Raw genomic sequence first — 27,740 nt, forward strand, 5'->3', positions numbered from 1 at the left:
AGAAACCCAATAGAGGGATGCTTTTGGAAGCCCTTGTCAAGAAATTCCAATGGACTCTCATAGGAACATTTGAAAATTTCCTGGTTCTGACTTTTTTCTAGTTCCCTGTCTAGAACTTGTCTTGCCTTTACTTCTCCTTCACATCTCCTATTCAGGATTCAAGGATTTTCTTTTCCCCTTAGAGATAAGAGCCATGCAATTTGGGAGTCTTTTAGATAGACCCACTGAAGGGGTACTCTAATTGCTTCACCCTGTGTCCCTGTTCAGCATGGAAGAAGCCACAGTGGTCTGTTTCCTGATTCCCTATTGGCAATTTGGGTAACCTCTTCAGAGGATGGTGTGATAAGAATAGGAGGTAGGAATTGGCTAGGCAGTTAGAGTAAAAAGACTCCAAAGCAAAGTAGCCAGTTTCTTGGTTAAAACTCACAGTGTTCTTGGGTCTCTCAGCAACACACTCCATTCCAAAGGCCAAAAATGTCAAACATATTTGGGAGCATTTATCTAATTCTTAATAGATTTTAGGGTTACCTCTTCAGAGGGGGGAATGTTAAAGTAGCCAATAGCCCCATAAAAAAATAAATCAAAGAAGAAAGAGTACATGAAGTTATCAGAAAAAAAGTGATGGGGAGATATGGGAGGAGTTGGAGGTGAGGGAGTGGGTGTGGATTTGATCAAAACACCTTATATGTATGTATGAAATTCTCAGTTTGCTCTGGAAACTCTTATTGAGTACGTCAAAGCTGTAATGAAATGCTTCTTCTAAAAAATTTAAAAAAAATTGAAAAAAAATTAAAAAAGAAGAAAACCAACCAACCAACCAACCAACCAAACAAACAAACAAACATACAAACAAAACCAAAGCAGAATTCAGTCAGGGGTTTATACTTTGCAGAGCACTTGCCATGAATGGTCCTGGATCAACAGAACTCCAGCTTAGGTCTCTACCACTCTGTAGTTATGGTGTCTAATGTGGGGCCCACTTAGAGCACTAATCTGTGAAGTGACAGGAAGAAGAAGGTGGCCTTTTAAAGACCTCCAGGGTCCAGGTTGATACTGGACCCTGCCAAAGCTCTGGGTTCTACAGCCAAGTAACCTTGTCCCCTCCATCATATGGGTGACACCTCTTCATAGTTGTCCATGCTGGTCTTGCCCCAGCCCATTGAGATTAAGTGCTTATGCCACCACACCTGGCTGCATTTGAAAGGAAGACTGCAAGTAGATGCTGCCTGAAATAACCAAAGGGAAAAACAAAGAGAAGGAGCCCCAGCATCTGTGTATACCATGACACATGACTCTGCCCCACCCGCAGTGCTAAGTTTGAGTGGTTTTGAAGGTGACCTGTTGGTCAGTCAGTGGGTGGCACATAGTAATTTCAAGACCCTATACTTGAAGAGCCATTCCTAGGCACTGTTCTTACCTGAGTGTTTGTAAATACTGAACCCTTTATAAAAAGAGGAGAGCTGGTTTAGTCTCTAAATTTACAACAGAATCTGGCCTTTCTCAGCCTTAGAAAGTCTCCCACTAGGCATTTATGCAAATGACCCAAGGGAGGAAGCCATCACCCAGTATTTAGGGAAGAAGATTTACTTCTCATTCTTGAAAATCCCAAAGGGTTTTCTGACTGTGTCAGAGAGGATTCCCATAGGAGCTCTCTAAGCATAGGGTATAAACACTGTAATAGTCTAGAAGTAAATTTAAAATCACCACTGAGCCAGGTTGTGAGGCATAAGCCTTTAACCCCAGAACTTGTTGATTGAGGGAGGCACCCAGATCAACAAAAGGATCTCAGGGACAGAAAAGGGACCTGAGGTACCCACAGGATGCCTCTGTTGGACTCCAGTGGGTAAAGATTAGGAAGGGAACTTGTTTCAAAAGAAAGGGATCAAGGCTTGGCACTCCTTTCAAAGGCATAGGATTGGGGAACTTGAATGCCCTCTGGACTCTTCTGGTTCCATTTCCCTTGGACTACCTATTCTCTGCAGGTAGCCTTCTTGTTACCTTATAACATCTCAAGGCAAAAAGATAGGGAAAGTGCCTCTATTAAAAGAAAGATGGAGGAACTGGAGAGATGGCTCAAAAGTTAAGCGTGCTTGCTGGGCAACCATGAGAACTGGAGTTCAGATCCCAGTACCCACCTAAGAAGCTAGGCTATCCACAAGCACCTGAACCTTCAGCTGAGGAATCCCACACCCTCTTCTGGCCTTGAAGGGCACACAGGCACATGCACCCACACCCACACTTGTGCATACACTCACACAGTCATACTCATGCACAAATAAACAACTCATTTAAAAAACCAAAAAGATAGAATTTTTGTCATCCTTATCTGTTAAATTCTCTTTTCCAGTCCAGGGTCTTCATTCAGTGAAGAAAGACTCAATACATGATGCTTCAGGGTACAACATGTCTTCACGGCCACTGCTTTGGGTAGACTCAATTTCCAGGCAGGGGAAAGCACTGAGCTGGGTAACCTGCCACCAACCAAACTGTCAGGTCACAGCTATCAAAGCTTAAGTTCTATAGCCAATTTATCTTAACCCCACTATCATACAGGTTACACTTCTCAAAGAGTTCTACTTTCAGCCTCCTTTTCAAATGTTGTCATTTTCCAGCCAGGTGTGGTGGTATAAGCCCGTAATCTCAGCAGGCTGAGGCAAGTCCAGCATGGACTATATATGGTGAGATGTTGTCTCCAATAACAAAACAAAATCAACAAAAAGTTGACATTTTCTTGGCTCTATCCAGTACTCTAAGTTCACATAGGCGTTTAATCTTGGAATGCTCATTAGATATCTCCAAACAGAAAAGCTGATTGAGAAAACAAACAGCCAGACATGGTGGCATCTGCCTATAATCCTAGTACTAGGGAGGTTGAGGAGGGAGGAGCTTGAGTTCAAGGTCAGCCTGGGCTACATGGTGAGATCCTGTCTCAAGCAAACGACCCTGCTCCCCATTACACTTCCTTAAAATCCATCCTAAAATAAACACATTGCTATTTGAAAGTCAATACAGCAATACTATTTTAAAAGTTGTCACGTAGTTGATATGTTTTAGAAATTATTTTACTATGAAATATATTTTAGAATACCAATAGATAATGACAAAATCGTGCCATCTCCTGAGTGATTGCTAGTTCTTATTTCAGGAACACTGACAAGAACAAGTACTTGGTATTCACGTACACCATCAAATGAGCTGCTCACTGAATTTTAAATCTAACTACAGAGGGCCCTGGTCTCCTGCAGGGTCCCTCTGGTATTCAGACACTACGGAGAAGACTTTGGGCCTGAACTAAAACCTTGGGGAAAATAGGCACAGAACCTATGCCATGGACACTACTCTGCCAACCTTTCCTAGTCCTGGGCAGTGGCACCTTCCATTCCTTCCAGAACACCTGACAGGGCTACAGTGTAATCACGTATCCCTCTCTGCACAGAGATGCTGGTGGCAGGTGCTCGTTCAGCCACAGGTACCCCATGACTCCCTTCTGTTATGCCTTCCCCTCCAGCAGCAGCATGTTACCTACATCTTATAAGCTTACTGTTTCAAATTAGAAACAAATGGGGATTTCCTTACAGTGTTACAAAAACTCCTCTCACTGACCTTAAATCCCAACTTTGTATTTTCTTATCATACCCTTGTCCTGCCTTATCCCTTTTTCCTCTTTCCAAACAATTAACTCTTGAAAAAGTGACTTCAGCATTTGGAATAAATTCCCGGTCAAGCAAACAGATGCCCCTTTTGAGTATGAGCTTTAGTACAGTCAATAGAACACACAAAGCTTTCACATCGGAATGCTGCTGTTCTTCCAGCGTGTTCACCCTGAATTAGAATTAGTCTCTCTCAGAAGAAATCCACTACTGGGATTTTATCATCAGCACCAGTAGTTAATGCTTACTGGATACTAATGTGCCATCTCTGCAAAATACTTTTCTTTTTCTTCCTTCTCTCTTTTTTTTTTTTTTTTTCTTTTTTCTTTTTGGTAGAAAGGGTCTTACTATGTAGCCTAAACTGGCCTAGAACTTATGAACTTGTGAGGATCTTCTTGTCTTAGGTCTTAGCTTCCCAAGCACTGGTAGTAGAGGCCTGCAGTATCATGGCTGGCTTTGCAAAAAGAATTTTTACAGTACATTGGCTCACTGTCGAACTCATTTGAAAGACAAAGAATCTGAGGCTGAGGGAGCAACTGACTCAAGTCCAATAGCCAAGAAGTGACAAAGGCAGGAGCTGAACTCAGGGTGACCTCCAGCCCTTGCCATAGCCACTGCTCTGCCAGTGCTCTCCAGTCCCAGCAACACCTTCCACCCCTTCTAGGACTTAGTAAGAAGGAAGACAGACTATAACCCAGACCATACAGTGAGGCCTCTGTGGTCAACTGAAGTCTAGCTACTATGGCAAAGCACTGAACCAGCAAAGGCACAAGGCTTTATTCTGTCACCCCTGGCATCACTGTGGCCTCAACAAAGGACTAGGTAGTTGCCAAAGGACCAGTCACAGGACCATAAGTGAGGGTGAAGTTGTCTTTTGGCAAGAATTGGAAAACATGAAGGCCAAGCCAGAGCTAGCCTGCCACACATACAAGCTGATCTCTGCAGTATCTTTGAAAATGTTGTGCAAAATAACTGGCTTATGTCTTTTGTAAGAGATTCTTTTATTGTAAATGGTTTTATCTTATAAATGGCATTAGGAAAGTTGCTTAACTATTTAGAAAAATGAAAGTATACTATTCTTACAACACCATAGTAAATTCAAGATGTAACTGGCAATAAACGTTTTAATAATGACTTGAAAAAACATAAATAAATATTTACAAGATCTTTTTGTAATTAAGAACTTTCTACTTGTAAAATCAATGGAATAAATAAATGAAAAGTGTTACCCATGACAATGTAAAAAATACCTCAATGCTCTGAACACTCTAAAGGATATAAAAGGTAGGTAACCATCTGAAGAAAGACTGGTAACAAGGGTGGGAGAGGTCGGAGTAGTATTCTGGTATATAAATAGCTTATAATAATTGATATGAGATGCTATTATTTTTATAACCTAACAGAAAAGCTGGAGACAAAAACATTTGAAGATAGGAATATAGGAACAGTTAAAAAGGTCATGGAATGCCTACATTTCACTAGTCATAAAAATGCTCTCATAAACACATGCAAATGAATATAACTCCTCCAGTTAGAAGGGATTAAAACAGTGCATGACAGTGGCAAATTCTTTTCATGTATGTATGTTTGTCCTAAGCAGTGATAAAAGGTTAGAAAAGGACATGACCAAGGTGAACAGTGTTTGAATCTCTAGGTGGAGAATATGGAGAATTGAAGCTGCATTCTTTATTTTCTAAAACAACGATCTGCTCTTTCAGTGTAAAAGTAAGAAAGCAGAGAAGACAGAACTAATCACCTACAAGATGAAGTTTGGAATAAAGGACTACTGTCCAGAATGCATAAAGAATATTTTTTAGGAAGATAACCCAATTAAAAAGCCAGCAAAGGGCAAGACTCAGTATTTCTCCAAAGAGATCTAATAGAAAAGGTGCTCAATATCACTTAATGTAAAGCAAATCTAAACTACAAAAGGCTATCTATCACCTAACATGCACAAGGCAAAGAGAGGGGAAGGAGGACAGCAGGTAAGAAGGCAGAAAGACTAGCAGGAGGGGGCAGAAGAGAAGGGAATGGAATTCAGAAGGGAGGACTATCGAGGGGAGGAAGGGGACCAGCAAGAGGAGGGTGGGGAAAATAGGGCAGGGCAGTGGGTCAGGGAGATGCATAAGAAAAAAAGTAGAATGATATATGCATGAAAATACCAAAATGACGGGCTGGAGAGGTGATTCAGCAGTCAAGAGCACTGAATGTTCTTGCAGAGGACAATCCCCAGAACACACATGGCAACTAATAACCGTCTGTAACCCAGTTCCAGGGGAATCTGATGCTCTCTTCTGACCTCCACCTCGACACAGGTGCACTTAAATATATGCAGACAATACACTCATACACATAAAATAAAAATAATGAAGGAAGGAGGGGAGGGGAGGGAAGAAAGAAAAAAGAAGAAAGAAAGGAGAGAGAGAGAGAGAGAGAGAGAGAGAGAGAGAGAGAGAGAGGCAGGCTTTGTACAGGGAGGCATCTGAGCAAAGGTCATGTGAAGGAGCGCAGAGTGTACATTGGCTCTGAGACTGCAGGACTGAGTGTAGGCAGAACAGGTCTTGCCCAGAGAGACTTTAAAAAGAAAATACCAAAATGAAACCTGTCATGAAGGGGGGAGGGAGGGGAGGGGGAGGGAAGCAGTGCCAGTAAGAATGTGCAATACTGGACCGCACACTGTTAATGGAGAAGCAAAATGATTCAGCTCTTGTGCAGAAGAGTTTGGCGCGACCTCAAAACATTATACTTAGAATTACCAAATGGTTTTGCAATTTCACTCCTAGGGATACACAAAGGAATTGAAAGCAGGTACTCTGCCACATATTTTTGCACCTACACTCATAACAGCACCATTCAAAGTAGCCTCAAGGTAGGGAATACAGACAATGGAAAAATCACTGTCATTAAAGAAGAAGACTTCTATATGCATGAACCTTAAAGATGTGAGGCTAAATGAAAGAAGCCAAACACAAAGGATCACATAACATGATTTCAACTTGTGTAAAATATCCAGGATAAGTAAATCCATGGAGAGAGCAGAGGCTGGTGGTGACTAGGTCCTGGGGTGGCAAGAAATAGGGAACAACTACTTCATGGTATGGAATGTCATTGGGTTGCTACAGTGTTTTATAGCTAGACGGTGGGATGGGTGCTCAGTACTGGGCCTGTATTGAATACCACTGATTTGCTCAAATTGAAAATGATGAATGTGTTGTCCTGTGAATTCCATATACCCCCACCCCACTGCCTGTGTGGGCAGGTGTGAACTCATCCAAGCACACACATGCAGAGGCCTCAGGAAGACATAAGCATTTCCCTCTATTGCTCTCCACCTTATTTTCTGAGACAGTCTCTCACTGAATCTGAAGCTTGCATTTTCTACAACCTGGTTGGCTAGCTAGCTGGCAGGATCTGTCTGTCTCTCTCCGCCCACCCCCAGTGCTGGCGCTATAGAGACATGTATTGCCATGCCTGGCTTTTACATGGGTGCTGGGGACTCGAACTCAGGTCCTCTTGCTTGCACAGTAAGCACTTTTACCAATTGATCCATCTTAGCCCTTGAATTTCATGTTTAAAAAGAAAAGGAAAAGGAAAAGGAAGGAGGGGAGGGAAGAAGGAAAAAAGGAGAGAGAGAAAGAGAGAGAGAGAGAGAGAGAGAGGCAGGCTTTGTACAGGGAGGCATCTGAGCAAAGGTCATGTGAAGGAGCTGAGAGTGTACATTGGCTCTGAGGCTGCAGACTGAGTGTAGGCAGAACAGGTCTTGTCCAGAGAGAGTGTCATTATATAGCCCAGGCTGGCCTCAAGCTCACTGAGATCCTTTAATCATGACAGACTTGAGGTGTGTCTTAAGAATCTGGGTGAGGAGCTGGAAAGATGGCTCAGCAGTTAAGAGCACATACTGCTCCTGCAGAGGACCAGAGTTTGGGTTCCAGCACCCATGTCAGGTGGCTTGTAACACCTGTAAACCAAGCTGATCTGATGCCTTCTTCTGGCAGCCATAGGCACTGCCCTCATATGCACATACACACATATATTATTAAAAATTAAAAATTTTTTTTAAAGAATCTGACTGGGCTGTGACAGGGTCAAGGCCAATGGGAAAAAGATGACTGATGGGAAAGTATTTAGGAGATGAAGTCCACAGGAAGGGCCAAACTGAGGGAGAGATCATGGAGCTGAAGGGCGGAAGTACAGCCCAGGGCTTGACTGTGTGACCAGGAGGGGAGTGGTTGAAAGTGAGGTAGAGATCAAGTACAGGTCACTTTCTGACTTCCTGACTTTGAGAAATATGGCCCTAAGAGCTCCCAAGAGAGGTGAGCGTAGAATGCTTAATGGGCAATTAGCACTCTAGAGAGGCCACAGCCTGTGAGTGCATGGACAGGAAGAGGAAAAGGAAGAAGGGACCAGGGAAGCATCAAGGTTGACAGATGGTAGAAAGAGTGAGTGAAAGAGTAGAGGCTGAGGGTGGACCTTCATGCAAGGCTTGTTCCCTGCTGGTCAGAGTGTAGAGACCCTGATGGTAGGGCTGTGACAGTGAGAAGTCCTCAGTGGTCAGTCTAGTGACAGGAAATGTCTAGGTTGTCATGTTCCTTCACACACACACACACACACACACACACACACACACACACACATCAAAAAAAAAGGTAAATAAAACCATTTAGAAGCAGTGTGAGCTCCCTAGCATCAAGGTGGTCCATCTAAGCTTCAGCCTCACTACTCATTAAACCCACTATAAATCTTAGGCAGTGTCCCTTACTTAAGAAGGATGGAAAGCAAAGAAAATATGAATGGAATTTGAGCCATACTTTGATCAGCATTTCTCAAAATGGGAGGTTAAAAAAAACCCTCATTAAAATTGTATATACTTCCCTTCTGTTTATAAGGCAGGGGAACCTGTTCACCTGCTGTGTGGCACTGCTGCCTCCACGCCTTGGGAACCAAAGTGCAATACAATGCAAAGTACACATGGTTCTTGAAATTAGACCTGACCTCTGCTCACCCCTCAAGCCAAAAACAGCCTCCCCGAGATGAGAAAGCCACCAGGAAAGGAAGGCGCCAGGAACATATTGCTGGGAGAACAGAGGAGGTGATTATATTTAGAATTTTTTTAACCTAGATTGAATTAGTGAATATTTGTCCATTGAACATCTTAGTTTTGGGATTCCTACTGCCTAGAGAACCCATTTAAATAGGAACCAGAAATAATGTTATACCATGTCTGATGCAGGATAGACCTGCAATATTAGACAGATCAAATTCTCGAGAAGACTAGTGTGAACAGATGCTATTCTTAGCATAGTGTAAGTAAAGGAGATTAATATAGATATTCAAGATGGAAAAATACTAATCATTAATACAAAGCCAAAATTCAAGGTCCCCCTAACCTTCAAAGCAAAGCTGATACAAGGTTCTTCTTATAGAACAAATGTCTCTCAGAGATTTTAAATCAGGACTTTCCATCTGGGCAGGGCCCACTCTTCCATTTCCTTTGTGAAATGACTGGCACTCCAGGTGGGAGTCCTCTGAGAGCCCAGGCACCGTCTTGCCCTGCAGACCAGTGAATCTACACAGTGCAACACAGAAGTCAGACTTGCTAACAGGCGGCCCAACTCAGGCCTTTAAGAAGCATAATCACTCCCTTTCGCTAGTCTAAATAATACTTTTACTTAGGTTTCATACTTATTGCAATGAAAGATTATTTTCCTTCTACTTCATGCTATCATTTAAAACCAATAAGTCAGTTATATTTACAACTGCAGACTTATTTAACTAGGATTACACTCAACCACTGACACATTTTTTTTCAACGAAATTTCACTATGCATATTTAAGGTATACAGCATGGTGTTATAGGGTCACATATAATAATGTGGTTGCTATAGTGAAACAAATTATCATAGGCACCACCCACATGCTTACCCAGTTTTTTCTCTGTGCCCAAAGCAACCACAATCTATTCACTTACCAAAATTCCTGCAAATACTGTGCTGGCATCACCTACTCTGTGCTAGAACTTTCTAGCTCTCGTCCTGCACACTCGCTCCTTTGTACCTTTAGACCCACATCTCCCCCAGGAACTTCAACACTATATCTGTTGGGCCTTTGAGCTCTTTTAAAAACCGTTTTTCTACCCATCTGTCAATTAAAAAGAAAAATAAGAAATTCTATTCGTTAAATATGGTGTGGTTATATCCAGTGGGAAGATAGATCCTGGTAGTCTCCAGTCCCCAATTCCTATGACAGGATATGGAGGTGAGGCCTTCAGGAAGTTGTGGTGATCAGATGAGATCAGGAAGGTGGGGTCCCATAGAGGCATCAGTAGCTGTAGGAGGAGGACAGCCAAGAGCTAGCATGCTCCTCTTTTCTTTCTATGCTATGATACAGTAAGAAGGTCTTTGCCAGATGCCAGCACTATGTTGTTGAACCTCCAAGACTTGAGCTGTGTAAGAAATAAATGCCTAATTATAAATTACCCAGGTATTCCATTAGAATAGCAAAAAAAAAAAAACAGACTAAGACAGCTTCTAGCCTCTTCTGAACCCGCAACTTTGCTTCCCTCCACTTTTCCACGTTTGCTGTGCATGCTGCCATACCACATACTCTCACATCTCTGTCTTGCACATGCTGCCCATCTGCCTTCTGGGGCCTTACATTTTGAGTTCCATGTCTTTCAAGATTCAGCTGAACCATGATTTGTAAGGTCACTTAGGGACTTAAGGCAAAACGAGGTACTACTCTTGTTTGAAACAGTGGTTTGGCTGTTCATCTAAGACACTTTCCAGATTATAAATATTTGTGCCTCTACATTTTATCAGACTGTGAGCCTCTGAAGGACAAGTATTCATTTAAAAAAGCATTTTTCATCTCCTAACCATAAACGGCACAGAAGGCATGCAGCCTCACCCATGGTGACCACTCAACCATGCTCATTGGAATGGACGAGCCACAGGACAATGTCATGTGGATTTTAGCTATTTCAGATAAAGGGAGAGAAACTGTACTTTTAATTTTTCTGAATAATGTTTGGTACCCAGAGCCATGTCAGCCTCGGCCCTACGCTGGTGCAGTTTTCTGACATGAAAATCAACCACTTCAGCTTGTGATATATAAATTAACTACTTCTTGCTCACTTCCCTGCCAAGAGTCTAAAATTGTACATGTTAAAACTTGTTTGGCCTCAAGTGATAGAGACTTACATTAAACCATCTAAAACAGTAGGGGATTTACCACTGGCTTATCGGATCTGCAGAAAGAAGGAAAAGCAAGCAGTGGGAAGTGCTAGGTGAGGCTGGACCTCAGAAAGGGGTGGAACCTGGGATATATTTGCTTGAACTTCCTCTCCATCTCCCTTCTCTGTTCTTGTTCTCCCCTCTCTTTGGTTACCATTTCTCCCTTATGGCGAACATGGTCAGAGATGGTTCCTAGGTTCTGCCAACAAAGGGAGAACCAAAGTTTTCTTCAGCAATCTTGGACCAATCAACCGGGCCAAGGGTTTCACTCTACCCATAGAGGCTCCCCTATCAACTACACAAGGAAAGAAGCTGCTTCTAGAATAGCATGCCAGCAGCTCATGTCAGGGTATCAGTCTTGCTATTACTCTAAACATGATGGTCTGGCAACTCCACATTCAAGAGACCCAATGTTTCTCTGTCGTTCCTGTATAGGTAAGCTTTTACTCTTCCAGTCTCTTTCTTTCAAAAGCTGAAATCATTCCTGAGGATTTGGGGTAAATAGTTTAGGCAGTAAAGTGCTTGCCTCACAAGTATGGGGTTCTCTGAGTTTGAACATCAGAGCGCATGCAGTTGTAATCCCAGTGCTAGGAGATGGAGACAGGGGATCTGAGTCTCTCTGGCTAGCCAGCACAGCGATTCTACTACACAGGAATGTGTTAGAAATGCTTGCCTGCTCCATCATGGTGGCAGAATTTCAAAATTGCATATGATATGCACTGCTGGACAAATGAGCTGCTACAGAGATGGCCAAACCTAATAAATGCTGGGATAAGCAGTTGTTCCCACAAAGTCCCCTGTAAATGTCTCATCTCAGCTGTCATCTCTTCCATAAACATCTCACCATTTAATTTTCACTACTCATTTCTTTCTCTTATTATTTGCCTCTTTCCTTTATGAGGAAGTGTAGGTGAAGAAAACAGTCCTCTCTGTCAAGCATAGACTCCACCAGAACTGTGGGGTTTTCTTTCTCCCCTAAGAAATAAAATACATAGACTATTCATCCTGTAAAATAGTTATGCTCACAAAGATTATAAGGCAGCTGGCATTTTGTTGGTTTTCTGAACTGTACTTGCATGGGAAAGATTTAGTCAGGACTGATGTGAAATCTCCAAGGCTTTATTTCTATGAACTTACCTGTGGGGGGGAGATTTAAGGAAAAATTGAGGGGTTTTGCCAAGTAGGTAAGAAGTTGGAACTCAAAGCCTGGTTGTCTGAGTCCCAAGTGTTAGCTGGACACCATGGGGTAAGGCAGAGCTCTGCAAAAGCTTAAAAGGCTCACCGAGGCTCCCCAAACTCAACAGGACTCACTGCCACATGGAGAAAGACACTTGACTATGGAACCCTCTGGGGTCTCCAGAAATACTTAATAGAAGCTCTGTGGGAAGCTGGGTTCTTGTGAGCAGGTCAGGGGTGACACAGGGACATGTGAGCATGAACATGAGTACTGACTATGCTACCCACAGGCAGTGATGCCTGGTGTGAATTCATTTCCCATGGGATTCAGGAGCTTTCTAATGGGAAGCAGGGAATTTTAAAGTCCTAGCTTGTCAAGGTGTCCTGCCTTTCTGCCTATAAACCTCATAGAAGAATCTACCTTGATTTTTCCTCACTAGATACCCAACTACATTCTGATCATGACAACACCTTCCCTTCCAAACACATGAATCAGTAGATCACTGTGAAGTCACAGCCTGCTGCCCTAGTTTGCATTCTGTTGCTATGGTAAAACACTGACCAAAACCACCTCAGGGAGGAAAAGGTTTATTTGGCTTACAGGTTACAGTCTGTCATTGATGGAAGTCGAGGCAGGAGCCGCTAGACAGCAACTGAAGCAGAGACCATGGAAGAATGCTGCTTACTGGCTTGCTCTGGTACTTTTCTTACAGATCTCAGGCCCTCTTGCCCAGGGATGGCCCTGCCTACAGGGCTGGGCCCCCATACATCAATTAACAGTTAAGAAAATGCCTCACAGACATGTCCACAGGCCAGTTTGATACAGGAAATTCCTCAACTGAGGTTCCTTCTTCCCAGGTGACTCTAGTTGACAAAAATCAACCAACACACCTGCTTTAAGGAAAACAAAGAAACAAACGGAAGCCTCTGAAAAGACATACATTATTGATGCAACCACCCTTACTACCTCCTCATCTTAGATTTAGTCCTTCTGGACTCCAAGCACAATCTCGACTCTAGAAAGAGCTGATCAGAGACCCTGGGCCACCTGGGAATTGTCCAGCAGTCCTACAGATGATGCTCTGGCAATGTCAAGATGTCTCCCAGGGAATTTGACCTCTACATTCCTCTATAACTATGCCTTACCTAAGGATATTACTCTGCTGGGGACTAGACCACTGCTCCCTAAGCCCATACTCTGTGACCCCTTGTCTGCCCCTGCCACATACCTTAGTGTTCATTGACCACTTGGCTTTAAGAAGGCAGATACACTGGATCTTGGGAGATGTCATATGTACACAGTCTGGACTCTGGTGCTGACCTCTCATTCTTGTATGTGTTGACGTGCCATCCTTAAAGTGCCCTCCTGGTTGCTACTCAGCCTTAGCTATGACCAATTTAAGAAAGACACTCAGGCCAAGATACAAAAGGAACTCCTCAGTCTTCATCCCTGTGTGAGTGGTGGCCTTGGCTTTGTTTGATATAGGAGCCTTGCTTGTTTGTGTCTCAAAGATGAGCAGTAGGATGAGGCCCCAGTATTGCAGGCCCATTTGATGTTCAGAAATTTGAATTTCTCAAGTAACTTTAGTAAGTCTTGCCTGTGTATCCTTGAGACTGTCTTAGATCATAAACCAGAGCTTTAGAGATTGAACCACAACAACTGTAAGAAGGAGCACTGTCCCCCTGAGGTTGTACAGGGTTGGACTATATGTGATTGCCCAAACCTCCTGGTCTCTGAGAACCACGGCACATTCAAGGCTGAGCCACCTGTGGGATGTGAAGGATAAAGTCACTGACACAGCTGGATGGCAGGTAGGCAGGAGTGAGGAAGACTCCTGCTGCTGGCTGGACATCAAATGTGAGTGAAAGTCAATGTAGCAAGTGGCTTTGTGATCTGAGGTAACATTCGAGACCCTCAAGCAATTTAGTATCTCACTCAGAACTGCCCTAAATGATAGGATGGGGCTGGTTCCTAACTTCTGTCAGTGATGCTGAGTTATTTTCTCCTCAATCTTGTTCACTCTTGATGTGCATCTTCGCTTTAGTCTCATTGATACTGAGGAGAGGGACAGAGAAACAACGTGAAAGGATATGTTGCTCTTGTCTGTCTTCTGTTGCTAGAAAAGAACATTAAGAAAATGTATAATTACGTTTTTAAAAGAAATTTGTTTTGGTTCGTGGATATGTAGGTTGGGAAGTTCAAGATCAGGAGGTTCTGTCTGGTGAACCGTCACACAGCTGCTCCATACACTATAAATAAACAGGAGGGGAGTAAAACAGGAGGGGAGTGTGGAGGAGATCACACAGCAAGAGAGACTGCAGGAGAAAGCAGGGGAGGCTGGGTGTTCTGGGAACAGCCATTGCTGGAATGGACTCAGTCCCTCAAGGCTCTACCCCTATGACCCACACCACTCCTACCAGGCCAGCTTTCCAGGGCAGCTGCAGGGAGGAACGAAGTCTCAACAGGACTGTGGAGCACTCACTCCAGATACACCCGAGGGACTCCCTCCTTGTTTAGTTGTTGGCCAGCAGTCTCTGCCTCGCCCCAGGGTGGGGCTGAAGGTAATCCCATAGAATCCTTTGGCAAACCCTAATGTGCTGAGATGAGGCCAAACAAGGTGTTGAGAGACTCAGTTAACTATTTTAACTTGTCTAAGGTTGGGAGCAAAGAGGGCTACCGTGTGAAGGCAATGTGATATTCCTGTCATGGGATGCTGTAAAAAGGTGGCTTGGGGGAAAAAGGAAGAAAGGGAAAACCAGTGTCCAGGCTAAAAATAGTTCCTTAGAATTGCTTTCTGGGCTGTATGAAGCACAACAAAAATTCTGCCTCTGCCACCAGCACTGCAATAAAAATGGAAAAGGAAGGTGAAGGCAAGGTGAGTTCAAAAGCAGACCCCGCCGCCTCTGGGCGTTCCCTCCATACTACATGCTGTTATTTTCAAGGGGACACACTTCTGACAAGCTCCCTGCACCCACAGCTCTCCTAAGATTAGCAGTCCTTGACTTTTTTATTGTAATCTTTTTAAAGAGTGCTAGGCTGTCTTTAAGTTCAGATAGGGCAGTCACTTGGTTCCATCCAACTTGTTTGAACAAGGCCAGGAATGACTGTACAAACCAGAGTCATTCCATCTGCCACTGTCCCAACCTAGGACCCAGTGAATGGCCAAAAATGGCTAGACAGTATGGCTGCTTTGGGGTTTTTTTTTTTCTGATTAAAAATTTACTCAGGTTGCAGAAAAATATGCATCATTTTGGATCTCAGTTTCATTCCTAGTCTCGCTGTGCTTCTCATTATAGAACTTCTCGTCATACGAACTTTGCTGTCAGACCCAAGTCTCCTAGCTGTACTGAAATTCATGTCATTTCATTACTGTTGTTTTGAGACAGGACCTTACTATGTAAGCCTTGGCTGGCCTGGCACTCACAGAGATCCACCTGCCTCTGCCTCCTGAGTGCTGAGATTAAGACATGTGCCACCATGTCTTGTTTGTACTTACTTCTTATTCTAAAGAACAAGTCATATTGATTGTAGAAGTTTTTGCTTTCTGACAATAGTAGCTAATTATTTTTCAGAGCTCTGTGCAATTTTCAATGTACATTTTACAGCAGCTATTTAAGGAAAATATTAATTCTGACAGGAGACGAGAAAACAGAAGCTCAGAATATTACATGCTTGAGAAGTCAGGACTCAACCTATAGCTTCCAACTATATATCCTAGAATCCTTGTACTAAACACATTACCTCTGCTTATGATGTCATAAACTTTTTCCATTTATTTAATAAGAACCCCTCTAAGAAAGAGAGGATTAACTAAGCTCTCGTCAAGTACCACAGGTGACTAGAATAAGGGTGCTTTCATCATCATAAACATTGAGAGGAGATGGAAGTGAGCTACTTACAACTTAGTCTATTTCTGCTGCTGTAACAAAATACCTTAGACTGGGCAACTTATAAATAATACAAATTAATATCTCGTGGTCCTGGCATGTTTAAGATCAAGGCACAGGCAGACTCAATGTCTGTTTAAGATGTGCTCTCTGCTTCACAGAGGCTCCTCTTACGTAACTGCACAGGCAGAAGGGACAAAGGGCAATAGGAATGAAGGCTGTTCTAGCAGGACAGAAGGAAGCTTGGGCAGACAGCTAGGAATTCTCTTCCGGAAGGCACTGACCTCATCCACAAGGTCATAGCCTCACAACTTTGTCACTTCCCTAAAGGACCACCTCTTAACACCAGCACACTGGTGGTGATTCAATTTCAGCCTGAGTTTTGGAAGACAAAAAGCATTCAGATCATAGTGGCTACTATGCCGTGGCTCTTAAGGAGCTCTCATCCTAGAAAACCTTCTGTGAGAATGAAAAGGAAAATAGGAATGAGCAATATGAGAATACAGAGTTCTGCAAGTGAGCAGCCTGGAGGGTTGGGGACAGAAGAAGGCACTAGGATGCTAGTTTGGAAGACAACGTTGAGTCGGCCCTTCTGGCTGAAGTTGGTCTAGAAAGTAACAAAACAGCTGGGCTGTGGCCCTTGCCAAGACCAACGCTGGACTCCTGGTCGCCATGATTACCCAAACTGTGATAAGACCCAGACAGCAGTCATTCAAAGCACTCTGCCCCCAAGAGGTGATGGCAGGGAGCTCCAGCAGTTGTGCTAGTAGTTCCTTCCAGACTCTGTCCTGGGACAACGGAGAGAATTGTCCAGGAAAAGCTGCAGGCCATCCAGGAGCAGCGTGTATATGATGTGGGAGAGGAGGATCCAAGCTGGTCAACAGTAGAAGGAAAGAGAGAGAGCCAGGATACCCAGATGTGGAGGAACTCTGGCCCTTAGATCTGCCCCAGTTCCCAAGAGCCATGCAGTTCTGATTCAAGTGTATCATTAAATAAATCCCCTCTGTTCCAAGAAAGCCAGGCAAGCACACTGAGGAGTACATCTCCTGGTAAAAGTCCCTTCAGAAGTCTGAAAAATGGCGACACTGGTGTATACCCTCTTATGCCAATTTTTCATAACTGCAATAAGAGGTCCCCAAAAGGAATATACTCTGGAGAAAGATCAAGAATAGAAGATCTGGGCATGGTAGTGCACCCCTTTAATCCCAGTACTTGGGAGGCAGAGGCAGCGGAATCTCTGTGAGATTGAGGCTAACCTGGTGTACATATAGTGAGTTCCAGGGCAGCTGAGGCCACAGGGAGACCCTGATTCAAGAAAAATAAATAAATAATAAATAAATAGACAGAAAGAAAGAAAGAAAGAGAGAGAGAGGAAGGAAGGAAGGAAGGAAGGAAGGAAGGAAGGAAGGAAGGAAGGAAGGAAGAAGAGGAGGAGTTAACACTTTTAATGACCTATCTAATATAGGGTGCTCTCCTTGAGCGCCCCAGCTCTGACTGACAGGACCCTATCATGACCCTATGAACAGTAGTGTGTAGTGTGGCCCCAGGAGGAAACAGGAGTCTATGAAGAGATCTTGTTTGGAGACCTCAGTGATCTTGTCTCTCAGGCCAGCCCATGCTGCAGACATGTGGGACATTTCTCACTACTACCTACTTCCCAGTTAGAGTCAAACCAAATCCCAATTCTTTCAGAAAAGTCTGTCTTAAACCTAACCCAAGCCCATCCTATTTAAGGTCATTTTGTTTTATAGTGTATCTCCACAATCCACAATAACCCACTGGTGCCTCCAAATGATGTGAATTTGGAGCATGTGCGCGTTAGGCTCCCGAGCTCCACTCCTCTCCATCATGCTCCAACACTAGAAATATTTCCAGCAATTGTGTTGCACAAGAAAGTAAACACTTGGCACCATAATTCCTTATGCTTCATGAACTCAGAGACTAAAGATGATTAATGCCTCTTAAGGGAGCTTAAGGGACATGATGTGCACAAGATGACACTCACGATTTGCCTTCATTAAACTGGCCATGCCTAGAGAGCAATAATCCACACAGGCACAGACAGTGACCCTGGGAAGATGTCACCACCATGGCATTTGTAGTTTGGTTAAACTTTTGGGCTACAAGGACCTTTAGTACATTAAGGGGCCTTATAGCGGAAGTGGTGGTGACCCTCTGTAAGAAGGCTCTGAATGATTAGCTAGAACCAAATGGCATTTTCTCCTAACCTGAGCACCCATCCTCCTGCATGGGACAGACTGTTATCTGCAATCCAGACAAAATTTCTCCACTTGTTGAACATAATCAAATTAGCCTCATAGTAGATTATGATTCTCTCAGACATTGGGTTTAAAATCCCAAACCCAATTTGTTCAACAGCTTATTTATTTCAGAGAGGATTCTTTGTGCTTCTCCCATGCTAGTGTGTGCCACAGCTGTTGACATTACACAGAGAAGGGTTCTGGCTCTTTTGGAGTATCTGGACAATTATCTGTCTAGAGAATACACTAACAAGGAAGACTCGACGGGGCCATTCACTCTTACCACTGAGGCGGGGGGGGTGTCTTGAAATGGGGGGTGTAGGAAGTCAGGTGAGGATTACAGACTCTGAGTGTGGGGGTCTTAGGTCAGCAAACTATGTAGCCCACAGGCCAAATCTAGCTTCAAGAGTTCCTGTACACTTTGTCTGTGGTTGCTTTTGCAATGGAAGACTTGGGTAGTTTGGAGAGATAAGAAGGCCTACAAAGTAAAAACTTAACAATCTTGCCCTGAATGGAAGAAAGTATGCTGACCTCTGCCCTGGATACTGTCTGAGAATCAGTTCGTGGTAAGCACCATACTTAAAGCTCATCTCCTTTCTTCAGACATCCAGAGGTGGCAAGGGCTAGGGTTTAGCTCTGGATGCCAATACAAAGATCTGAAAAACAATGGCTTCAATAAGCTATTTCTCTTTCACCTGGAATTCTAGGGCTGAGCTGACAGGCCCCAGAGCCAGGGATTCAGGCGTCTGACAGCGCTGCTTTTCTTTCAGCTTCCACTGGAAAGGTCACACCACGACACAAAAGAGCTGCCAGAGCATGAGCCATTGCGTTCTCAGCCAGAAAGGAAGGAGGCAAAAGCCACTTTGAACCAACATTTAAGGAAACTTCTAGAACGATCACTAAGCACTTCGACTTCTTAACCTTTGCTGACCTTAGCTAGCTCATTGAGGTGGAGGCTCACTTTCTAAGTTAGGTATATAACTGCTAGGCTAAGAAACCCCCATGGTTATATTATCTACATTGTTTTAAAAATGGGCATGGCGATGGGCATTGAGAGATATTTAGCAACCTCCCCCACAGGAGTCATCCTCCAATCATCGAGCCCCTTATTAGGATGGGAACATGCTTGGAGATGGAGAATTACTTGGCATAATTCAAAGTGCTAGCCTATAAATATCTGCACAGGAACTAACCAAGAGAAAGAGAAAACAGTGCTGGTGAGAAGTGACTCTGGGTTGATCACTTCCAAGTTTTCATTCAAAAGTGCTGTCTCCTTCAGAAGTACTGGATAAATTCACCTTTCATCATTGAACATGACTCCTGTGTGCAGACACACACTCCATGCGTCCCTGACAGCCACTGCAGTCCCTTTAAAGATGACACCATTTGGCATTTAACACCAACACAAATCATGTAAAGTCAGAAGACTCTGTGCTCATACCTCTGTAAAGCCCCATTCCCCTCCATGTCCAGCACAACTGAAGTTTCTCTCAGCTTCCCAAGTTTTTAATTTCTCTCTGTAGCCCAGCAGCCTCCGATGATTTGTAACACAAAAGGTGATTTACCTCACTTTTAACCCAGGTCACCACCTGTAAGAGTTAAGAGACTATCAAGTCAAACTAAGAATAAAGCCAGGCATGGTGGCACATGGAAAGTCTCAGTAACTGGAAAGTGGAGGCAGGAGGATCTGCTCAAGGTTATCCTTGTCTATGAAGGGAGTTTGAGGCCAGCCTGAGCTACAAAAGACCTTGGCTTAAAAAAGAAAAAAAAAAAAATCCCTAAGAATAAATTCTGATCCTAGATTACAGAAGGTTTTCTGTATACCTACTAGGGTGCTGAGATTAAAAACAACAGAAATGATAACAGAAACACGTCATGTACCTGTATCATATCAGTGAAAACTTAGCTATTAGTCTTGTTCTAATATTTTTCTTTTTTACAAAGTGAAAACCAAGACTTTCTGAAACGCCTGGAAATTTCTCCCGCATACAAAAGTCCAGGGCTAAACTGGTCCTTTACTATGTCTTTTCTAGGCTATACCATGCAGTGTATCGTCTGTAAAGTTAGGAGGCTGGTATCCTACACAAATTCCCAAATCTACTTACAGGCTGCCCATAAAGTGGAAATCAAGTAGAAGGTAAATGGAAGGGTTGAAGGAACACACAGAGTGGCATACCTCAAAAGACCCCAACGGAAACCCAGCTCAAGCTGCTGGGGTTTATGACCTGAAGTACAAAGAAAGTATCACCAAGTATTGATTCTGGAATAAGCAAATATAAATCTGCTTTTAACAGGTGCAGATTTGAGGTGGAGGCAGCCCTATACAAAGAATCAAGGAAGCCAGACCCGGTAGTATAGGCCTCTAACCCCAGCTACTCACGAAGCTAAGCCAGAAAGATCAAGTTCAAGCTTGCCTAGGCTAGGGTGAGTTCAAACTCAGTATGGGCCACTTAGAGAGATGCCCCCAATCTCAAAATAAGAGTTCCAGGTCAGCTGGGACTATACAGTGAGACCCTGTCTCAAAAAATAAAAATAAAAAAATAAACAGCAAAAACATGCCTAGAGATAAAGTTCAGTGCTTGTCTGGCATGTGTGAGGCCCTAAGTTCAATTCCTAGTACTGCAAAAATAGTTGGTTTCTTGGGAGTGGTGAAAAAGAAAGCCTTGAGGCTATAAGCTTGAATGATGACCTGAGGCCTCCTTGCTAGGCCAACTCCCAACCTCCCCTGCCAAGCTTGTGCAAACAGTCAGTCCAGTAAACCCAGTGAATTCAAGTATAAGCTACAAAAAAGGCAATCAACATGAATACCGTGTATACATCAGTCAAAAAAGAAACCAATAAAGGGATGCTTTTGGAAGCCCTTGTCAAGAAATTCCAATGGATTCTCATAGGAACATTTGAAAATTGCCCTGTTCTGACTTTTTTCTAGTTCCCTGTCTAGAATTTATAATTTTAATTACTTTTGCCTTTACTTCTCCTTCACACCTCCTATTCATGATTCAAGGACTTTCTTTTCCCCTTAGAGACAAGAGTTATGTAATTTGGGAGTCTTTTAGATAGACCCACTGAAGGGGTACTCCAATTGTCTCACCCTACATCCCTGTTCAGCATGGAAGAAGCCAGAGCGGTCTGTGTCCTGATTCCCTTTTGGCAGTTTGGTTAACCCCTTCAGAGGATGGCGTGATAAGAATAGGAGGATGGAATTGGCTAGGCAGTTAGGGTAAAAAGACCCCAAAGAAATGTAGCCATATTCTGGGCTAAAAGTCAAAATGTCCTTGGGCCTGTTAGCAACACACTCTGTTCCAAAGGCCAAAAATGTCAAAAGTATTTGGGAGTATGTATCTAATCCTTAAAAGATTTTAGGGTTACCTCTTCAGAGGGGGGAAAGCTGGAGGGGAGGGAGTGGGCATGGATTTGACCAAAACACCTTATATGCATGTATGAAATTCTCAATAAAGTTTTTGTAAAAGTTAAAAAACTGTTAATACACCATTAAATTTTAAAAAAAGTTAAGGCACACGTGAAGAAATGGTAGAAAAACCAACAGGAAGTCAGAGTAATGCTGCCACTGGGGCTTATAAAATGTGACTAAATATTTTGCAATGCATTGTTAAATGAAGCAATTTTTCTAGAAAGAAGATGAGAAGAGAGATAGAGAGAAGAGATGGCCAGACGATCGGAGGAGCTGGAACATGAGCTTGCAGAATGTAGCAAAGGGTTCAGAAAGCAGTAACAAGATGGAAATGAACGTGCTGAAGGGAGAGGAGAGAGCAAACACACAGCCAGGGACAAAGAAGGTAACACCAGGGGTATACCAAATGAAGTGGAAATAGTTAAAAGACCAGAGAGCAAAGTGACAGGTTGAGTCAGATAAAGGAAGGCATCATGGTCCCTGAAGAATGAAATGGGTCTGAATAAATCTGTAAAGATATAGTTTAAGAAAACTTTCCTAAAACAAAAGCAGAGTCAATCTCATTTATGAGAGGCAATAACGTATCAGGGAGAGCAGGTCAACACCAAGGAGGATACTGATGAAGTTATCCAGCTTTTTAGACAAAGAAAGAATCCTTTAGGACAGAAATCAAAAAAAAGGTCAGGCATAGCCTCAGATTTCTTTATATCAAGTTAAACTCCAGAAGATGAGGGTAAGACAGACTGTTCCGTAAAAGAAAGGGCAGGCCAAGGATGTCGGGTGGGAAGGACGTGACACTCAATCAGGTACAGAGTGCCAGTTTTGAATGTGCATGGGGTCAAGAGATACTGTTGCCACAAGTCCTTGAGCAAACACAGTTCTTGACAATGAATTTCAGTTGTCTAAACAATGGGAAAACCAAAGCAAAAGAGCTGGCCGTGTCAAACATCTTCATCTAGGAAATGAAGAGTTTAAGAAAAAACAAAACAGAAAGCAGCAGCACAAAGAGGGGACCTGTATGACGGGGTAGAATGTGGAGGTACAAGTGCAGTGACGTGGGTATGGCATCACTGTGACTCCCAGGAGGGGAGGAAAAGGAGGGGTACTAGACCAGACCTGGGGATTTCCTTCTGGAGCTTCCAATGACAATTAGGGTAAAAGGCGAGTCTCAGACCCTGACCCTGTGGATCTCTTTTCATTGACTTCCCCTAGATCTTCCAGCTCATGTCTTTGCTGCCTCTAGAACCTTGTATGTGTCAACCCAGGATTCATACCTGCTCCCTACTTTTTGGTGTTTTTGTTTTTGGAGACTGGGTCTCCTTGTACCCCAGTTGGCCTAGAACTCATTATGTAGACTGGGTTGACCTTGATCTCATAGAGATCCTCCTGTCTCTGCCTCTGAGTGCTAGAATTAAAGGCGTGCTTCTGTTTTGATCTGTGTGGCTTTTTTTTTGAGACAGTACCTCACTATGTAATCCAGGCCAGCCTTGGACTCACAGCAATGCCCCCACCTCAGTCTACCAAGTGCTGTGATCACAGGCATGAGCGACCATGCCTGGCTTTCATATCTGCTTTTGGTATGTTCTCCCCCATCCCTAGGCTATTTATCCTACTTCTTTTTTAGTATTTTCTGTGGTGCTAGAGACTGAGATCAGGACCTCACACTTGGTAGGCAAGTGCTCAGTCAGTGAGCTACATCCCCATCTCTTTTTATATTTTTAAAATTTGAGGTAGGTTCTTGTTAAGTTGCCCAGGCTGGCCTTGAACTCACTCTGTAGCCCAGGATGACCCTGAACTTTCAATCTTCTCACCTCAACCTTGTGCCTATACCACCAGGCCCCTCCCTCACTGTGCTTCTGTGCTTTGATTTAATATCCTCAAGGGCCTGGCTCTGACTCGCCAAATGAAATTAGTTCTTTGATTGATAACATATTTCCCTCATTATGTTGCAAGCGTGTTTAATTATTTATTTAATACCTGCCCCTCCCTCAAGACTGCAAACTCCAAGAAGACAGAGTCAAATCTGTTTGGAACACAGTAAGTACTAAGACATACAGTGGGTCTTGTTGTATGCAAAGTGCTTAGTAAGTATTCACTGAGGTTTGTCATCCTCTGCCTCATCAACTCTGTACTGGACAGTGATGGGGGTAGAATAAACTTCCAAACACAAAGTTGTAAAACTACAAGGTTAAAAACCTTTTAAAAAAGCTTCTGTTTCACATTTGTCTTTTATTATAGCAGGAAAGGTGAGAATGCATTTCAGAAAGATCTTCGGAGACGACAGATGCAAGGTTTTCTCAGAAGCCCTCACATCACCACTAAGGCACAGTGTCTCAGCTCATCGGGTTTCAGCAAAATTCTGTTGTAAGTTTCCAGATCCCATTTGTCACAGAGAGACAGTAAGGGGTAAAATCAGAAAGCTTTTCACTTACTTTGGATGTTCAAACTTGTCTATAAGCTCAACCTTTTCCACCAGGTCTCCACCAATTGTTCGGACTAAGTCATAGAAATCATTCTCTGTGTAATTCTCCGAGGGCAGCCAGAAGGAAATGTCATTGAGCACAGCAGGGTATTTGCTAAGAGGCTAACAAAAAACAAGAGGAGAGAGGCACTTGTTAGGTGCTGAGAATAATTTTTTCATGGAATGTTTCAGTTGCGTAATTAGGAAATATGGGAAAACATTTTAATGTTTGAATTTTCAAACAAACTTAAAAGATAAATCAATATTCAAAATTAGCAAATTCTAGTACAAATGTTATAGATTCTTATCACAGTCATGTGTAACATTACCATATATTGTATTTAGATTGCGATTAATGGCCAATTTACCAAAAAGCAATTTGAATATATCAGATTTCAGTTTCTTCCCATTGAATAGGCTAGGAAAAAAGTTCAAATTTAATTAGCATGCAATTCATTAACTGCTTGTGATACTTTCAGGAAGCCATCTTAATAAGGAAATAAGTAAGGGCCTGTCAAAACTGGTATTTCGATTAGTAAAGCTATTCTCTGTTATAATGTGATAAACACAAATGTGATCATTTCCTCTATTTTATTCCACTTATTCTTTAACAGTTCAGCAGCTCATCTTTATACTAACCCCTTTAAAATGCATTTTGCTTAGAAGATGCTGCATTTATATTTAGAGCCATGTGTATATCACCATCACATACACAGACACACAGGCAGACTTCAGTCTACAAGATAAGTCACAGTGAGAACTGTTCCAGTACATAAAATCCTAAGGGAAACCTGCTAAATGTATACATTTTCTAGATAGGCAGATGCATAAATTGACTTATGCCAAATCTGGTATTACTATAAATCTTTTGGTGAATCATTGATTAGAGGAGTGTAAAACTTTTAAATGGCAAAATCTCTGAAGAACTAAAGACTCACACATAAGTGATTATTGAATTCAAAATGTCAATAAAGTTGTCAAACAAACGAGTCAGTTTAGAACATACATTTTAAACATTTCTGACAAAGCTACAGTCTGGTGCTCCTTGCAAAATAACTGACTCCTGAGAAGCACCCTGTTCTCTGTCTCCTCAGAGGGAAGTCAGGATGCTGTGATCATATCCAGGGGAATGAGAGCAGATGACACTTCCGTAGCTAAGCATGCATCTTTTCCTTTTCATTATACCCTTTTGACTCTTCAGAAACACTGGAAATTAGTGAGGTTAGAGACAGAATGCCAAAAATTAGCATGAACTCTCGTCTGTGGCTCCAACCTGAGGTGCCATACTTTCTGAATTCTGATGAGAGGCAGGTCACAGAGAAATGAGAGGAGGAACCCCAACAGAGCACCTGTGCTAGCAGCCTGTAGACAAAAGCTTGTAAGAAAGAGAACTTCAAAAGTCATGCAGTTAAAAAGAACAACCCATATAACCAACTGCACTGCAATCTGTCTGAAACTAACAAATGTAACAAATCTAAAGTGACAGGTTAATTAAATGGAGTATGATGGTTAGTGCTGTCAACTGGACAGAATCTAGAATCAGCTGTGAGACAGGCCTCTGGACCTGCAGCTCCATGGTGCTCAGAAAGGCCTGTCAGTGTCGGGGGACCCATTCACTGGGTGGGGATCCGGACTGTACAAAAGGGAGAAAGTGAGCTGAGCACAGGATTTTTTTTTCAATTGAGCTTTTAAAATTTCATACAATATTTCTCACTCAAATACATACCCCGCTCCCCCATCCATACCTCCCTCTACCTCCCCACTCAACCCTGTGCCCTCTGATATACATGCTGTGTCCTATTCATTCAGGTGTTCATACCCAATCATCCTTCAATGTAAATGTGTCCACTGGAGTCCCATGATTATTTCATAGGAAGTATATTTGATAAATGCATTATGAATTCATTATAAAGGAAAATAATCTAGTAAATTAGAAACAGAGGACAATGTCCTTAACCCAGGTAGGTATCTTAAAAACCTGCAGTAGATATCATCAAACTTAACAATTTTAGGAGCATCCCAATTCCAATCAAGTGTAAGGATAAGACATCTACTCTCTCCACTGCCCTATCACACAACATATCTTAGGAGGAAGATATGTTAGGAGGAAGTACAAAAGTAAAAGCCAAGTCAGGAGTTGCCTTTAATCCCAGCATGAGGGAGGGAGGGAGGGAGGGAAGAAATTAAAGATATTGAAAAAAATATTTATCAAGCAAGTACGAACTAAAATAAGTCTAAGAAGCTCTGATTTTCTGCAAAAAAAGGCCTTAATAGAAAATAGGAGGTACTCAACTATGACTAAAATGTAAACTTCATCAAAGAGATATAATAAACTATTATGTACTAATAATATAGTTTCAAAGTAGATTAAGTAAAACCGATAAAAATACCATGATAAGTTTATAAAGTTACAATAGCGGGAGATGTTTTTATTGGAAATTGGCAATCAGGAAGATCAAGCACATAAAATACTAAAGGAATTTGGAGGACCTGAGCAGTGTGATGAAGAAGGGCTTTCTTGCCTTTAAATGAGAACATACTTCTCCAAATACATCTTCAGATATACCCTACAGCATTAATATAGTATTTTCATTCTTCAGCTTGAAATATTTATATTTTCAAATATTTGAAAATTATTATCACTTTATTTGGCATTAATTTTTAAATTTTCAAGTGCATGCATTAAATATATATATACATATACATATACATACATACATATATAATATTTTCTGTGCTGGGGATCAAAACCCAGCTCTCATAAACTATATCCCCATCTCTAAAAATACCTCTTTATTGCTAATTTCAAAATTAATTGCACTGACATTGGAAAACAGTATGATACTTATTCCTGGCTTTGTTGAAAGATGCCTTGCAACATACAATATCGTCAAGTCTACACGTTTTCAGTGTGCTTAGAGAATACCAGTTTCATTCAGGCACAGAGTCTGCGCACACACACACACACACACACACACACACACACTTGCATACACAGCTCGTCCTTCTCCCTCCCTCCCTCTCTCCCTCCCTCCTTCTCCTTCCCTCCCTCCTTCCCTCCTTCTTTCCCTCCTTCCCTCCTTCCTTCCTTCAGTGTTTTACCATAGAGCTATGTACCCAGCCCTTAATTTTTTTTTTCTTTTTGATCTTTTCAAGATAGGGTCTCCCTGTAGCCACAGCTGGCCTGAAACTCAATATTGGACCAGGCTGACCTCAATCTTACTAAGATCCACCTGCCTCTGCTGCCATTAAAAAAATGTAAAAAAAAAAAAAGACTGTTTATTTTTACATTATGTATATGAGTGCTTTGTCTGCATGTGTGGAAGTGCACCCTTGTTGTGCAATGCCCACAGAGGCCAGAAGGACACTGGATCCCTTGGAACTGGAGTTACTAACAGTTGTTAGCCACATGCAGGTGCTTGAGAACTGGACCTCAGTCCTTTGTGAGAGCAGCGAGTTCTCTTAACCCCTGAGCCATCTCTCCAGCCCCAGTCCTTAATTTTGTAAAAAAAAAAAATTCCTTTAAAAGCTGACTTAAGGGGCTGGAGAGGTGGCTCAGCGGTTATGGGCACAGACTGCTCTTGTAGAGGAGCCAGGTTTGATTCCCAGCACCCACATGGCAGCTACGAACCGTCCTTAACTCCAGTTCCAGGGGAATCC

General features: G+C 42.6%; 1 protein-coding gene across 6 annotated transcripts in view; it reads right to left on the reverse strand.

Annotated features, from left to right (window-relative positions):
• Window positions 1-27,740, reverse strand: part of Fars2 (phenylalanyl-tRNA synthetase 2, mitochondrial) — a 542,959-nt gene that overhangs the window by 140,896 nt on the left and 374,323 nt on the right. For all 6 annotated transcript variants that reach the window (XM_008831656.3, XM_029562861.1, XM_029562860.1 and 3 more), the window contains one exon: window positions 24,052-24,203. In XM_008831656.3, the coding sequence (XP_008829878.1) occupies window positions 24,052-24,203 (152 nt within the window). The remainder of the gene's footprint in view (window positions 1-24,051; window positions 24,204-27,740) is intronic.

The sequence above is a fragment of the Nannospalax galili genome, unplaced genomic scaffold (genome assembly GCF_000622305.1).
Source record: "Nannospalax galili isolate Female #2095 unplaced genomic scaffold, S.galili_v1.0 scaffold72, whole genome shotgun sequence".
Lineage (NCBI taxonomy): Eukaryota > Metazoa > Chordata > Mammalia > Rodentia > Spalacidae > Nannospalax > Nannospalax galili.